Genomic DNA, 15,367 nt, shown 5'->3' with positions numbered 1-15,367 from the left:
TCTGTATTTTCTGTATACATCCTTCGAGCAACCTCATTGTACTTTTTGTTCATCATTAATTTGATCTATGTAGGATTTCACTGGTTTGGAAACAAAAAAAGAACATAATATAATTTTTCCAAATAATTACTTTTAGTCATTAAAAAACCTATCTAAAATAATGAAAATAAATCATCCTTTTTAATATAATTCAAAACTATTTATCTGAACATTTTAAAATACAACTTGAGTAATATCTCTATTTGTCCACTCCTTATATGTAGTTAGGTGTCAGTAGGTTCCATGATCTGCCAGTGCTTGTCACAGGAGTGCTACGACTAATCCTAGGCTGCGGTCGAATAGTCTTTTTGGGTTAGGAGGGTTTCTAACTGACTGAAATGACCCCGAAGTACCTAAGTGGCCGCCATGATAAGTGCTGATGATCGAATTCTCTAAATGCAAAGGAAAGAGGCTTTATTGCTTCCTTACTTAGGTCCTTTAGCATAGGAAACACTGGACCTTCCTTTACAAAAGGAATGGACATAATGCCACCTCACAATTCGTTGCAGAGGCAACATTAAAGTGGCATATCATTCAGCCGTTCACAAGAACAAATACAATGTAGCTTTGTAAAAGTGTTGTTTTTTTTCTTCTAACTCCTTGTGAATTCTCCTTCCCGTCTTCTCTCGATCCTGTGACGGTTTCCACAGAGGTCAAGGAAAAGTGGTTAGGGTTTTACGTTAGAAGTAGGGCTGGGCAAAGTCAAAAAAAATTAATTGATTAATCACATGATTTTTCTGCGATTAATCGCATTATGCTCCAAATTCAAGGATGAAGTAAAAAAATAGTGTATTGCAGCTTTAATTTTAAAGTAATGTTACCAGGGCAATATAACAGCACTCTGGAGCAACAGCAAGTTACCATACATACATAGTTTCTAAATATTTTTTCCTTTTTTTTTCTGAACAGGTACTGTTCAGTAGTAAGGGTCCTTGTGAGGGACAAACCACTCCTTCTTTGGTCCATGTTCAGTCTGTTGCTTAACTTAAAAATGTTAAAGACCAGCAATTGATTAACTTTATACAAAAGCAATAAGTGTTTTTCATGTTTTCAGTTCAGTTTTTATTCCGAGGTGAAAAAAGTCCAGTCTGTGTTGCCTTGAACAAGTGCACTGACGTCTGGTTGAACGAGGGGGAGATGTGAAGGACAGCTGACAGGTATCAGCAGCGGCTATGCGCATGCGCGATTAATGTTCAATCCGGGGACGCTGAGCTTGTAGCACAAGCTGCGGGTGACCGCTTGTGAAGCTTTGAAAGGCGACTCACTCGCGCGGTGCTCGCTAAGGACAGAAACTACGGAACAATACGTGCTTTCGCGTCTGGCTCAAGTCGGCAAATAGTCCAGTAATGCTACGGAAGCGCGAAGGTGGACCTAAACTACACCTTCAAAGCAAAAGCCCCCCACCAAATTTAAAAAATAAAATAAAATAAAAAAAAGGCAGTTAACGCATGATCAAATAAATAACGCTGTTAATCGATTGAAAAGTTAACGCGATATTAACGCGTTAACTTGCCCAGCCCTAGTTAGGAGGTCATTTCTTTAGGACTATTCGACCGCAGCCACAGACTTGCCACAGTCCTGACACCTGACTGACGCTTGCCACAGTCCTGACACCCGTTGACACCTGCCACTGTGGTGCTCGGCCTTATTGGGTTTCATGATCTGTAAACATGAGTCATTAGAGGAGAAAAGGGTAGTTTTTTTTTAAATTTTCATTCTACAATAAGTACACCAATACAAGTCATCAACGACATTGACAACGATAATAAAACAAAAGGAAAAAAGAAAAACCTGCTGTCATATCAAGTCTGTGTCAACTGCCATAGAGTCCACTTCCTCCATTTACCGTCCATCTGTGATCCTGTCAGTCGTAGTCTGTGTGTCAGTCTTTCCATAATGTTTATTTCCCCTACTGTGTCCACCCAATGTGTCTGCGTGGGTAGATCTTCTGTTCCCCATTTTCTTGTAATGGCCTTTTTACCTGCAACCATGAGTATCTTAAATAGATACAAGTCCCTATCATGTATACAATTCTCTGTGTACATACACAGATGCATCAGTTCACGATTAATTTGAAATTCGTATCCCAGGATATCTTGGATCATTCCCAAAAACCCTATCCCATTCATCTTCAGATATTTCCACGTCAAATTCTCTTTCCCATTTTTCTTTTATATACCCTGTTGTGTTTTTGTCATCCATCAATGCCTGATATAATGTAGTTATAGTCCTAACCCGGTTCCCTTTATATGCATCAATCATTACTTGTACCACCTTGTTCACTTCTAGAGAGAGCTCCTGTTCAATCCGTTTCCCATACTAATCCCGTATCTGCAAGTATTTGTAGAATTCCCGCCAATCCAGGTCATATTTTGTTTTCAAGTCTTGAAAACTCCTCATCCTCCCTTTGTCCACTAGTGTGCACCATACCGTAATGCCCTTCTTCGCCAACCTTCTGAATCCCCCACCGTGCCCAGCTGGTTTAAAACTGCTATCAAAAGCCACCCATTTCAATAAATTTGCGTTCTTCTCCGCCTTATTATGTCCACGTAATTTGAACCATAATTCCAAGCTAAATTTTGTGATCGAATCCATTTGATTTTTAACCTTTTTAAATGTTTCCTTATCTCCGATTCTACTCTGTATCGGACACATTCCAAATGATTTTTCCATTTCTTTCCATTTTGCTTCATAATCCAGTTTACACCAACTATGCACATATCTCAGCTGAGCCGCGTGGAAGGAAACAGGAAGGTTTGAAGTTGATCAACAGAAAATATTGCTGTATATTATACAAATTAATATTTTTTATAGACATAAACATAATCTAGCTTTTAGATCAAATCTTTTAAATCACCGTATAAGTCAAATGTATGGGACAATCAAATTTTCCGTCCCATTGAGAACATTTGTAGTGCAATCACACTGCGGTTTCAAACACATTGAATACAAACCTACAAAGAACCTACACTCACAATAACACTTTATTGCATGGCTCAGGTCTGTGGCAACCAGAAGTGGACATAGTCGGCGTGAAGTCACCCATTGGTTTGTGCACTGATGTTTTAAAGCCTTGAGTTTGGTCTTATCGCCGTAGCAAATTTCTTATTTTTTGAAGGGCAGTGACCACATTTGGTTCTGTAGAAGAATAACGTAGTGGTAAACGGCTGTGTTAGTAACATGTCAATCAAATTGGACCCCCACCCTAAAGTATACTTCACTTTCTAGTCTTTAATTTACTAAATAATCATCCTGTATTGAAGAAGACTTGAACTAGAGATTGAGACCATACATTTATGTTCATAATGTTTACGGAGGTAAAAAAATCAAGAGAGAAGTAGTCATTTTCTCAGAGACTTTTATACAATCAGACTTCTCTTTGCAACCGGAGGAGTCATCGCTCTGGCGGACTATAGAAATAAAGCAGGTTTACGGCACTTCCTCATTGTCTTCCCTTTTAGAACTAGAGGTTGCCGTCTTGTACCAGGAACTACACTACAAGTGGCAGGTCACTGAAGACCAGAGGCATGAAATGATGCATCTAAGGTTCAAAACAAGATATGTAGTACACATCTAATGTCTTAGACATGGGTTTCTTATGTGTTGAACTGTTGTGCTCACATGTTCTGTGAAGTCCAGCGGATTAGGGGGCTTTGAAGGCCAAAGATAACCTGGATAAAATATTGACAATATTTAAACACACATTTAATACACACACATATACACAGATTACGTTATGAATAAACAAAATTGCAGCAGAATGTTTTATTGGAGCCTCAAATATGTCAACAGCTGTGATACAGTTTTTCTGTTGTGACTTAAAATGACTGAGTTCAACACATCAGGCAATAAGTTTACTCTCAGGCCTCTTTCAGCGAACAAAATATGAACTGGAGGGGGTAATGGGGACTACTGCCTGCGCCGTGAGGTGTTTATATATATATATATATATATATATATATATATATATATACACACACACACAAAATAATGTTAAAGCTGCGAGCAGCGTTGAACAGCTCCTTGCTCCTTTGCCCCAATGGGGGTGCCGACAGGAAGTCCGCTAGCCTGGCAGAGAACGTTTGCTCACCAGTAGGACGTTTTTTTTTCCCCTTGTGGAGTGTGTGACGTGGGAAATTAGGCTTTGCAAATACTTCATCGGTTCTTGCATCCACCGTGTGGAGCGAGACAACATGCTTGAAGACGTGCATCACGTTTCTCTATGTGAAACTTAGACCACGTTGTGTAGATGCCATGTAAATCTGCCATGTTACAGGATGTAATGTGCACATATGCTGCAAATTTGGGGTAATTAGTCCAAATAGTTTTAAAGTTATAAGTATTAAAAAAACAAGACGTTAAGAGGTTAATTGGTCCGTATTTCCTGAACACAATGTAATATAAAAACTATTTTTTTTAAAAAAAGTTTTGATGATACAGCTTCAATCATGATCCACAGCCAGTTTGTTATAAATTGGACCATACGTGTAGGAGGAAACCGCAAGAATGCGGTTTTCACCAAAATCAAAACGGAGGAAAATCCAAGTAGGCGGAGTTTAGGGGTCTAATAGAATTTTAGAAAAAGCAGGTGAAGTTAGACAAATGTGGATATTTTAAAGTCAATTGGACATTCTGGGTAAGGAGCGTCCAACTAGAGGGCCCATTTTAAAAACCCAAATTTGTCACTTATATCAAATGGCTATTTTTAACAAGCCTGACAAGTGTACCACATTTGGTGAGTTTTCGAGTATGGCAAAAATAAAAATCATAGAGAATAATAATAATAATACCTCTAACAAACAATATCAATAGGGTCCTTTTGGACAAAGAGTGTTAGGGACTTACAGTTTTTAGGCGACATCAGGGGAACCGGTACCGGCTCCGTGTGATGCCAAGTCTCCCCTCGGGCCTGGTGTCTGGATGCAAATGTCCAGCCGGAGAGGGGACCCGAGCTGCCCTGAAAACCACAAGCGCAACCACACAATGAGAATCAAGTCCTGTCAGCGGACTACCCTACAAAGAGAGAAACGTCACAACGGTGAAACATCTGAAAAAGTAGGTAATGTTCGTCTTTATAAACTAAAATATGAATTGGTATAATAATCTACAATATTTCTTGTTGTTCAGCTTCAAACCTTCCTGTTCCACCTCTAATGAATCCTGTTTACAGATCATAAAACCCAACAAGGCCAGACTCCTCCTTGTGGCACTGGAACCACAGTGGCAAGCGTCAATCAGAATCAGAAACATTTAATTGCCAAGTAAGTAAGTACAAACGAAGAATTTGTTCTGGTGGAAGGTGCATCATAAGAACAACAAAAACAACAAAAACAGCAGCAACAACAAAGAACATTTAACTTTACACGTGAAAGTATAAAGGTTTGGATAGAAAACAAGTAAGTAATAAGTAAATAGTAAAGATGAAGTAAATATGCAGTAAATAAGGATGCAAGTAAAAATAAAAAATAAAGGGATAATACGATCAATAATAATAATAATAATAATAATAATAATAATAATAAGAGTAAGGTAAAGTGAAGTGCACGGAATGAGGTTATGATTTTTGAAAGTGACAGGTAAAGGTAAAGTGGCGAGTGACTTTAAATGTGCGGTGTGGAGAAATGTGCAGGAGAGAGAAGGGAGAGAAGGGAAGGTCCAGGGGGAGACAGAGTCAGTCAGTGGTGGACCAGGGCTCTATTGATGAGCCCGACTGCTGGGTAAAAACTGTTTGTGTGGCGGGAAGTCTTGGTCCTGATGGACCTTAGCCTCCTTCCAGGGGGAAGGGACTTGAAGAGTTTATGTCCAGGGTGAGAGGGGTCGGCCACAATCTTCCCTGGCCGCTTCAAAGTCCTGGAAGCGCACAAGTCCTGGAGGGACGGCAGATTGCAACCAATCATCCTCTCGGCAGAGCGAATGATGCGCTGCAGCCTAGCCTTGTCCTTGGCAGTGGCTGCAGCGTGCCAGACGGTGATGGAGGAGCAGAGGATGGACTTAATGATGGCATTGTAGAAGTGCACCATCACTGTCTTTGGCAGGTTGATTTTCTTCAGCTGCCTTAGGAAGAACATCCTCTACTGTGCCTTCGTTGTGATGGAGCTGACATTCAGCTCCCACTTGAGGTCCTGGGTGATGATGGAGCCCAGGACGCGGAAGGACTCTATAGCATCGACGGGGGAGTTAAGCAGGGTGAGAGGGGCGGGTGGGGCTGCGCTCTTCCTGTAATCCACAACCATCTCCACTGTTTTCAGAGCGTTGAGCTCCAGGTTGTTGTGGCTGTACCAGGTCACCAGGTGGTCAGTCTCCCACCTTTAGGCGGACTCATCCCCGCTGGAGATCAGTCCAATGAGGGTGATGTCGTCCGCGAACTTCAGTAGCTTGATGGACTGGTGACTAGAGGTGCAGCTGTTGGTGTACAGCAAGAAGAGCAGAGGGGAAAGAACGCAGCCTTGGGGCAAACCAGTGCTGGTGGTCCTGGAGCCAGAGACGTGTTTCCCCAGCTTCATGTGCTGCTTCCTGTCAGACAGGTGATCCATACCCTCACTGGTCCACTTCTTGAATTTCCTCACCACAGGTTTGCATAGTTTTAGTTTCTGCCTGTATGAGAGAATCAGGTGGACCATGGCGCGGTCAGGGTTTCCCAGTGCAGCACAAGGGACTGTGTGATAAGCCCTGCTGATGGTGGTGTAGCAGTGGTCCAGAATGCTAGTCTCTCGAGTAGGGCATTTAATGAATTGTCTGTATTTGGGGAGTTCATGGCTGAGGTTTCCTTTGTTAAAGTCCCCCAGGACAATAACTAAGGAGTCCGGGTAGGTTCGCTCCACACACCGTATCTGCTCGGCGAGTGTCCGCTGTGCCTCCTGCACGTTGCTCTGCGGCGACATGTAAACACCGACCAGGATGAATGAAGCGAACTTACGTCGGGAGTAGAATGGTTTGCAGTGGATGATGAGGGATTCCAGGTCCGGCGAACAGTGCTGTAGAATTACTGTTGCATCATTGCACCAGCTGTTGTTGGAGTAGAAGCAGATTCCTCCACCTTTCGCCTTGCCGGAGAGCTCCGTGTTGTGGTCCGCTCAGAACAGCTGGAAGCCAGCCAGCCAGCTGGAATGCGGAGTACGGAATGAATCCACAGAGCCAGATCTCCGTGAAGCACAAAACGGAGTCCCTGTCTCTCCCCACCAGCAGCTGGAGTTCGTCTAGTTTATTGCACAATGAGCAGACGTTGGAGAGAAATATGCCGGGCAGAGCTGTACGGGATCCCCGTTTGCGGAGATGTATGAGAGCTCCAGCGCTTTTCCCTCTCCTACGGCGTCTCGTTGCATGAGTTAAGGTGAGCGCACCTTTTACTAGAATCAATCAAGTGTCAGAACTATGGCAAGTCACTGACTTGTGGCACTTCTGTGACAACTACTGGCACATCGCTGACAAGGAGTGACAATAGTCTGCCCCCTAGTGGTGGCACGTCTGTCTACTGGTGGTATGTCTCGGGACTAATCCCAAATTCCCAATGTGACCATCAAACTCTGAAAACCCTCAGAGACAGAGGCTGTGAGGGCTTGAAATGGTATGGCATTTGGTGGAAATACAATGGGATAGGACATCAAACAAATATTGTCTCATTGTGGGTATTTTATACTTTTAACTCCGTAATTGAAACATCTTCCAGAGATGAGGAAAAGATCTCACGGGATGAGATGTCATTTAAAATAATACATTTACTTTTGCAAAACAGATCCAATAACAAAATGAAATGTGTGATGAATAAATCTGTGTAATACATCCATTAAATACACTGTACATCTATAGTCTCTGCTTGCATTCCTCTGATTTCATTTGTTTTTATGTTCTATGTTTAATCCTTAATGTTAAGTTTGTTTGTTTTACTTTTATGTCTACAGTCTTCCATGGGTAACTGCATGCTTAACATCACATTGCTATGAATTGTGGGTAATTCCCTTGGGTAAAGTATGCGTCTAATGCTGACTTAAGGAAAGGGTTCATACAGGGCTAAACATATGTCAGAGAGCCCTCAAACACTCGACGATGTGACAGTGGAACAGAACTAAGTAGGGCTGCAACAACGAATCGATAAAATCGATAATTAAAAAAGTTGGCAACGAATTTCAATATCGATTCATTGTGTCGCGCGATTATTTTGCCACTCAATAAGTCGCGGACATGTTGGAGTATTGAACAAAACAGTTGAGTGAAGCGGAGCGCCGCAGACAGGAGCTTCTGCAGCGCGCTGTACCTTCTCGTACGTCACTGCATAGTCGCGTTGCGTGTACAATAACTTAACAGCTAGGCTAACCATTGTTGTTAGCTCGCTAGCTAGTCGTTCATTCTCCGTGTTTGAGCCGCGCTGTTGGGTTAGATAACGTCTTCATTTAAAAATACCGTGGAGGCTTCAAGAGAAGCAACGCGTAAACATCTCCTCTGAGGTGCAGAACGCAGACCGGCGTTCAACAGTCCGATATACTGTGGAGAACAAGTTCTGACAAATCCTGTTAAGTTTTCTCATTTGTATTTCTTTATTTTTTATAAATTCTTTATTGTTAAGATTTGTTGCATTGTGAATTTGCACTGTTCGTTCTGTTTTTGTAATAAAAGGTTGCAAATTAATGCTTTAAAATTATTTATTTTTTTATCCAATTAATCGAAAAAATAATCAACCGATTAATCGATTATTAAAATAATCATTAGTTGCAGCCCTAGAACTAAACCATCATAGAGTCAGTCTGAGTGTGTCTCAACGTCTGTAAATTCTCAAGGCTGGATATTGGGATTGGGCCTCTGACTAGTCCTTGCACTCCTGTGACAAGCACTGACAGCTTGTGGCACCTAACTACATATAAGGAGAGGACAAGTGAAGAGATTATCAAATTGTATTTAAAAACATTGGCTCCACACACTAACTTTAGCAGCTTCTTTAATTATTTTTGTTCAACAATTTCAGTGTTTCTGCTACCATTATATTAGTGGGGGCGGGGGGCCTCCTAAAGAAACCCTCTGTGTCCCTGTAATTTTCTCTATAGTGCCAGAGCAGCTCTCCTGCTCCAAGTGAAACGAGCCAAAGTGCTCGTGTCTTGTACTATGCGCCTGCTGGCGAAGGTTTGAATAGGGTCTATAGGGACTAGTCACGACTAAAGTTTGGGAAAGACAATTGTCCTCACCTATACACAAAAAAACATTTTGCACAATATAAATGAAAACTCACTCGTATCTATTTAACATAAGACAATAAAGATTTGTTGCTGCAATTTTTTGGTTTTACATACAATTATACTACATTTTACAAGCACCTTTTTCACTAGTCTTTTCTCAAAAAATTTCAGCATTATTAACGGTTTGTTTGAAATTATTACGACTTCACAATGAGATGTGACCAAATTTTGTTGGCTTTTGTTTGGACTTGTGTTGTCTACATACAACAAAATATAAAAACATAAATGTGTATAAATATGAACAAAATGCCTATTTAAAGACAAAGTAAATGCTAAAGCTTCAGTATGCATGATAATGTTCGTTGTTTGTTCGATGCCCAGAAGAAAATGTATTTTTTAACATCTCCACGATGTAGGAGCCATTAGTCACGGGTCTGTATTTTATTGTGGTAATGTGTGTTTTAGTGCGATAGTTTAAATATGGAGAACCGGTACAACCAAGGGGGGGATTGATAATGCATGGGTGACGGGGAGATCAGACTGTTTTTACCGCTAAACTAAAGTGCTTCGTAAACAGGTCAGGAAGACATCATGTAACTGCTGTCAGTTTATTATTAAAAGGGAAATAACCCCAAAGATATACAAACAGCTGGACTCTTTTACTAAAGCAGCGAGTACGAAACAGTCCCGCACCCAGCAGAGTGGCAGACACGTAGTTCAGCCACTACACACGTTTTACAATGCGTCTTCAAGCCTGCGAGACAAGATGCTGTCATTTGATTGGCTGAAGTGGCGAGTCAGAAACACCACGTGAATCTTGACTTACAGAATGAGCTGGCAGTAGTCTGACACGATAAACTACTAAAATACGCCAGGAAATAACAAAGCCTCATATTAGTATCTTGTTTGGTCTCAGTATTGATATTTTACCCTTTTGTGCTTTGCAGAAAAGAAAATGCCACCAAAAAAGAAAAAGGAGATATCTGATGTTTTTTTCACCACGTAAGTAGCTATCAAGAAGCCCAGGTCGTTGTTAGTTAGCTAGCAGTCAACTACCCACACAGTGCAAACCTGCATTATTTGGAAATGCATTCAGGAAACTCAGAAATCCAGTAAAGCTGTAGTGCAAGTTGAGTAAGCAGCAGCTGCACCATCAGGGCTTCACGTGAGATCTTACTGATGGCATTTTGTTAAGAATTACCACGCATTAGCAAAGAAATTGAAGGACATTGAGGGAATCTGACCTCATGTCAGTATTACACCCTTAAAACGAACTGTCCACAAACATGTCCTTTTTCACTTTGCAACTATTAATTATTAACTCGCCCAGGTCGGCCCCCGCGTCGACATGTGACGGACCTAAGAAAAAATGTTTGCGTTTGTAATAAAATACTATCTTCGTGATAATAAGTCAGAGATATATGGTTTGAAGTCTGTCTGAATCAGTAGACGTTACACTTCCTTGTCCTATTTTCTGCGTCATCGTAGGTGATTCACACAGCGAGATATGAGCAATCTACACACAGCTGTGTCATATTATACACACAGCTTCACTTTGACAGAGAGAGGAGCAGGCAGTTTAGCCTGAGCCGAGCCGAAGCTATACTGGAGAGCACAACGCAGCTTGACAGCCTGAAGGGTACGATACCTGCGATAAAGAGGACAAGGCCAACTAGAAAATTTCGCAAGAAATTTTGAAAGTGTGGCTACTACTGCCGTAAGACGTCGCAATATATAGCTTTTGTTTATTACGCCCGTCTCTCCTCCAAAACACTTGAGTTGGTTTGTGTGTTAAACTGATTGGCTGATATGAAGCACCTGTGTGCTGCCGTCGTCATGGTGACCAAGTGAGCGCCAGCAGACTGATTAGAGGCAGACTGGACTGTGGACTTAAGGAAATAAACTACTGAACGTCCTGAACACACACAAACGTATATGAAATAGCATACGACCTTATTAATGATCACAGTGTTGACAAGTACACAATTTAAAACACACGTAAACGTGCACGCCACCGTAATAATAGTGTAACACAAAGCTAACTTCATGCTAGCAATCAATTTAACTTCTCTGTCTCTCCACTTTGTTCACATGACCGTAATTACACACACGCGCGCGCACTTAGACACACGCACACACAGTCAGTCAGCCATTTTCTTTGTGTCTGTTTTTGTGTGTGTGTGTGTGTGTGTGTGTGTGTGTGTGTGTGTGTATGTGTGTGTGTGTATGTGTCTGTTTGTGTATGTGTCTGTTTGTGTGTGTGTGTATCTGTGTCTGTTTATGTGTCTGTGAGACGGACATAGAGAGAGACAGAAGTCATTTGTGTTGTGTGTGCGTGTGTAAGTGTCTGTTCCACTGCCCTAATGAGAACACCTGTGGGTTGCTAGATCAAAGGTTGCCATAGTGATGACTTCAAAGGTCTTCAGTTATATAGATTTACATTAAGTAAATGCTGGTGAACACCTATCGAACCCCATCCCCCCCAACCCAAAAAGATACTTTAAAAGCTCCTATTGCTTCGATACCGCATATAGAGCGTTAGGAAGACTTGATTAACAGATACTGTGACTGGCGAGTCTGTACAATAAAACTTGTGTCTGTACGGGCGATTTACAAATCAGGTACGAGCTTCAGGGGAGACGTGGCTTTGGAGGGAGATTTAACATGGCGGCGGATGGCAGAGCGACCTGGACTTGCTCTCACAATTAGTCGGATTTTAACACGTCTGAGTCTGTTGGATTCCTATCGACCGCAGTTTGCGACAGAAGACAAGATTTCCAACGTTTCTATCCAACAATGGTGTATGAAGAATCACGTAAAAGAACTCTTGAGTACTAAAAAAATACATTGTGGGAGTGAAGACAAAATACGTTTTTTTTTTTTTTAAATGTCACTGACTTCTTGTTTTATCCTACCCAATGATACGAGTTCAAATCCCGTAAATTGAACTTATTAATATCTTTTTTCTTTTTTTTTTTCAGTACTAAAGAGTTCTTTTACGTGACACGTGTTTGCACAAAAGAGGCTCCAAAGTCAATCAAGAGTAATTTTGGCCAACTTTATTTCAAAGGAAGGGCAATTTTCTGACTTCCTGTTTCAATACATAAACAATCGGCATTTCACCTCGCGTGGACTCTTTCCCTGAAAAGACTCAACGTCAATTCTAGTATGTTTCGACCACAGACATCATACGAGAAGGTTTGACATTGAATGGAAGATTTAAACAACACGGGCATTCAGGAGGACAGCTACGTGTTCTCTCGCTATTCTCAACATCTGCTGTAACGACGACAACATTAGACGCTTTCGGGCGAAAGTCGCCAGTTAACATGGTCGCCTGTTAATCCGTAACACCGGACCGAGCTAGCAGAAGCATTTTTAGCTCTGTTAGCTTAGCAAGGTTAGCACGTAGCATTCGTTACGTGTTGGTGTGTAATCGTTACTCTTTTTCAGTGAACTTATACTAACTATTAGTGATGTATTTTACAGAGAGGATTCGCAGCTGCCAGGGTCTAGAGGACAACATACAGTACCGCTGCAGCAGGCTCCAGTTTGTCTCTACAGATAACCAGGCCGCACGCAGGCCGCAAAGCCAGCCACAGCTTAGCATTCCCAACATATAATAATACATTTGGTTTCAGACATTTACTTACATGTGTTCCATTTTATTCATAGATTCCACTGCTTTTGTGAACCTAAGACCTTTTGGTAAAACAATTCTAGCACCAAAACAGTTGAATCACATGAGTAAAGGTATGTTTTCACAAGAGATATGAAGAAGTTCCAAAATAGTATATTTATTTTCAGCTTTAGGGTCATGATATCACTTTACACTTGTGCCTTAGAACAATGATGCCTCATTTTATAGAGAGCTAAGACTGTTCTGCAATTTTAGATGTAAAACACAAGGGTATGTATCATACTCGTTTCGCGAGCTAACTAATTCGTTGTCAACTTTTTTAATAATCGATTTTTATCGATTGTATCGATTCGTTGTTGCAGCCCCAATTCATCTTCAAACTATATTTCAATAAATCATTTAAAAGTTTGCGTGTGCATTACACGTTCGGACACAGACACACAGGAGCTTGACTTTTTTTCTTCATGAGAGCGGTGACAGATGACCCACCTGAGGTATGACTCTGTCATAGCAGCCCCAGTTCCCAGCGCAGTGTTTCAGGACGAAATCCGGCGGTCCGCCGTTGTAAAACGAGGGGTAAAGCTGCTGTGGAAACTGGTAATCCATTGGATTTGTCATTCGTGAAGTAATACAACTTTCCGGTCTTCGAACGACGTTTGTTGTTCCTTATCTCTCCGTGTCTGGAAACAAGTCTGAACATGCCAGCTCCTACGTTAGCTAGCGCTATCTCCTACGTTAGCTACCGCGAATTAAGAGGTTTCCCCTCTTCCGGTCATCATGACATGCGCTTACTACGCGGCGCTCGTCGAAGTAGACGGAGGAGTCCAAAAAAGCGCCCAGAGTGCAGATGAACGACCCCAAATTCGTAGTGTATCGCCGAACACGTGCAGACACGCGACTAGCAAACGACAGTAAAGCTTGGCATGGCGGCAGCGGGGGAACGACAACAATAAGACTTCCGGTCTGTCTGATTAAAAAAATAAAAAGGAGACGAGAGAGAAACGGCTATTTTAGTAAATGACAACGTGACGTGTAAGATAATTTGACATGCAAGCAAACAGAAAATAATGATACACACAAAATAGATGAGCATAATATTCAAATCGACAAAATGTACTTTCATTTTGAAGCCATTAAAGATATCGAACAAGATTTTGTAAACTTTTATTATAAAATCATTGCTTTGGAGCGTTGATTAATTTATTAACTAGAGTGATTAATTACGAATCATAACAATTACGGTACTATAACTTTAAATTAATATAACTATGATAATAATTAGCATTACATATGTTATTTTTTTTGTTATAGTTTATTTTCTTATTTGTTTGTTTCCAAGGTCAGTAATTTCTTCCTCAGTTTAGCAATCAAATCACGGGTAAATACAAACAAAATGCAGAAATGAGGGATTGAAATAGGATGATTATGTCCTAAGCGTGTTTGTATTTATTTTCGGGGACCATTATCTTTGCTAATACATGTCGTATTTTTTATTTTGTTGATTCCCGTGCTCAATTATTATTGTTTCTGTTCGTACAGTAGCTAGAGCAGCCGCCTATACTTTATACGGATGTATACGCTCGTACTCAAAAAACGAATGCTGCAGGGTTTTATTTGGAAAGCACAAGACCGGATGCAGCTCTCGAAATGTGGAATTTATAGTAAAGAAAGTGCAGAGAGCCATATGTAAGGTAGAAGAGTGGTCTCATAAATGGGGTTTTAAATTTTCAGCAGATAAAACAAAAACAATGTTTTTCACAAGGAGACAAATTGGTACAGAGGTAAAACTATATAATCACGAATTGGAAAGAGTAAAACACGTTAAATTTCTGGGTTTGTGGTTTGATGAAAGGATCACATGGGCTGTACATATTAAAAAAATAGAGGAGAAATGCAAGAAAGTGTTAAATATAATGAGGTGTCTGGTGGGAAGGGAATGGGGGGCAGATAGAACGGCGTTGAAAGCCATATATATCGGACTGATTCGATCTATATTAGATTATGGTTGTGTGGTGTATGGGTCAGCAGCAAAATCATCTCTGAAACAATTAGATCAAATTCAGTATAAGGCATTAAGAATATGCACCGGGGCTTTTAAAACAACTCCAACAGCGGCATTACAGGTAGAAATGGATGAAATGCCACTGGATTTACAGAGGACACAGTTGGCATTAACCTATTGGGCTCATCTTCAGGGCCACAGTAAAGACCATCCAACGCACGAAACCTTAGGACCATGCTGGGAGAAGGAGAAGAAAGAAATTAGAAGTTTTGGATGGACAGCAACACAGAAAGCAAAAGAAATTAACATAGACAAATTAAACTTCAGTCCAACAACTCCGTTACCAGCAGTAGCACCGTGGATACTTCCAGAGGCAACAGTAGACTTCACACTACTTAAAAAGAAGAACAGGGATAGAGCTGGTTCACTTCATGTTCATACAGTTCAGACACACATAGACAGTTACTACAGTTATGTACAGGTATACACAGACGCATCCAAGAATTTAACAGATAAGGTAGG

General features: G+C 41.0%; 1 protein-coding gene across 4 annotated transcripts in view; it reads right to left on the bottom strand.

Moving 5' to 3' along the window:
* Nucleotides 1-13,788, bottom strand: part of taf1c (TATA-box binding protein associated factor, RNA polymerase I subunit C) — a 28,423-nt gene extending 14,635 nt beyond the window's left edge. For 2 of the 4 annotated variants that reach the window (XM_068573698.1, XM_068573700.1), the window contains exons 1-3: nt 13,333-13,788; nt 4,885-4,996; nt 3,661-3,710 (exon numbers count right to left, since the gene is read on the bottom strand). In XM_068573698.1, the coding sequence (XP_068429799.1) occupies nt 3,661-3,710; nt 4,885-4,996; nt 13,333-13,461 (291 nt within the window). In that variant the 5' untranslated portion in view covers nt 13,462-13,788. Of the gene's footprint in view, nt 1-3,660; nt 3,711-4,884; nt 4,997-13,332 lie in introns of those variants that run through there. The other 2 variants (XM_068573699.1, XM_068573702.1) reach the window with 2 other exon arrangements.
* Nucleotides 13,789-15,367: the final 1,579 nt, after the last annotated feature.

Source organism: Clinocottus analis, unplaced genomic scaffold, assembly GCF_023055335.1.
Source record: "Clinocottus analis isolate CAN_PGR_092001 unplaced genomic scaffold, fCliAna1.0.p SCAF_13, whole genome shotgun sequence".
Lineage (NCBI taxonomy): Eukaryota > Metazoa > Chordata > Actinopteri > Perciformes > Cottidae > Clinocottus > Clinocottus analis.
The sequence above is the reverse complement of the archived record's forward strand: the minus strand, read 5'-3'. Positions and strand labels throughout refer to the sequence as shown.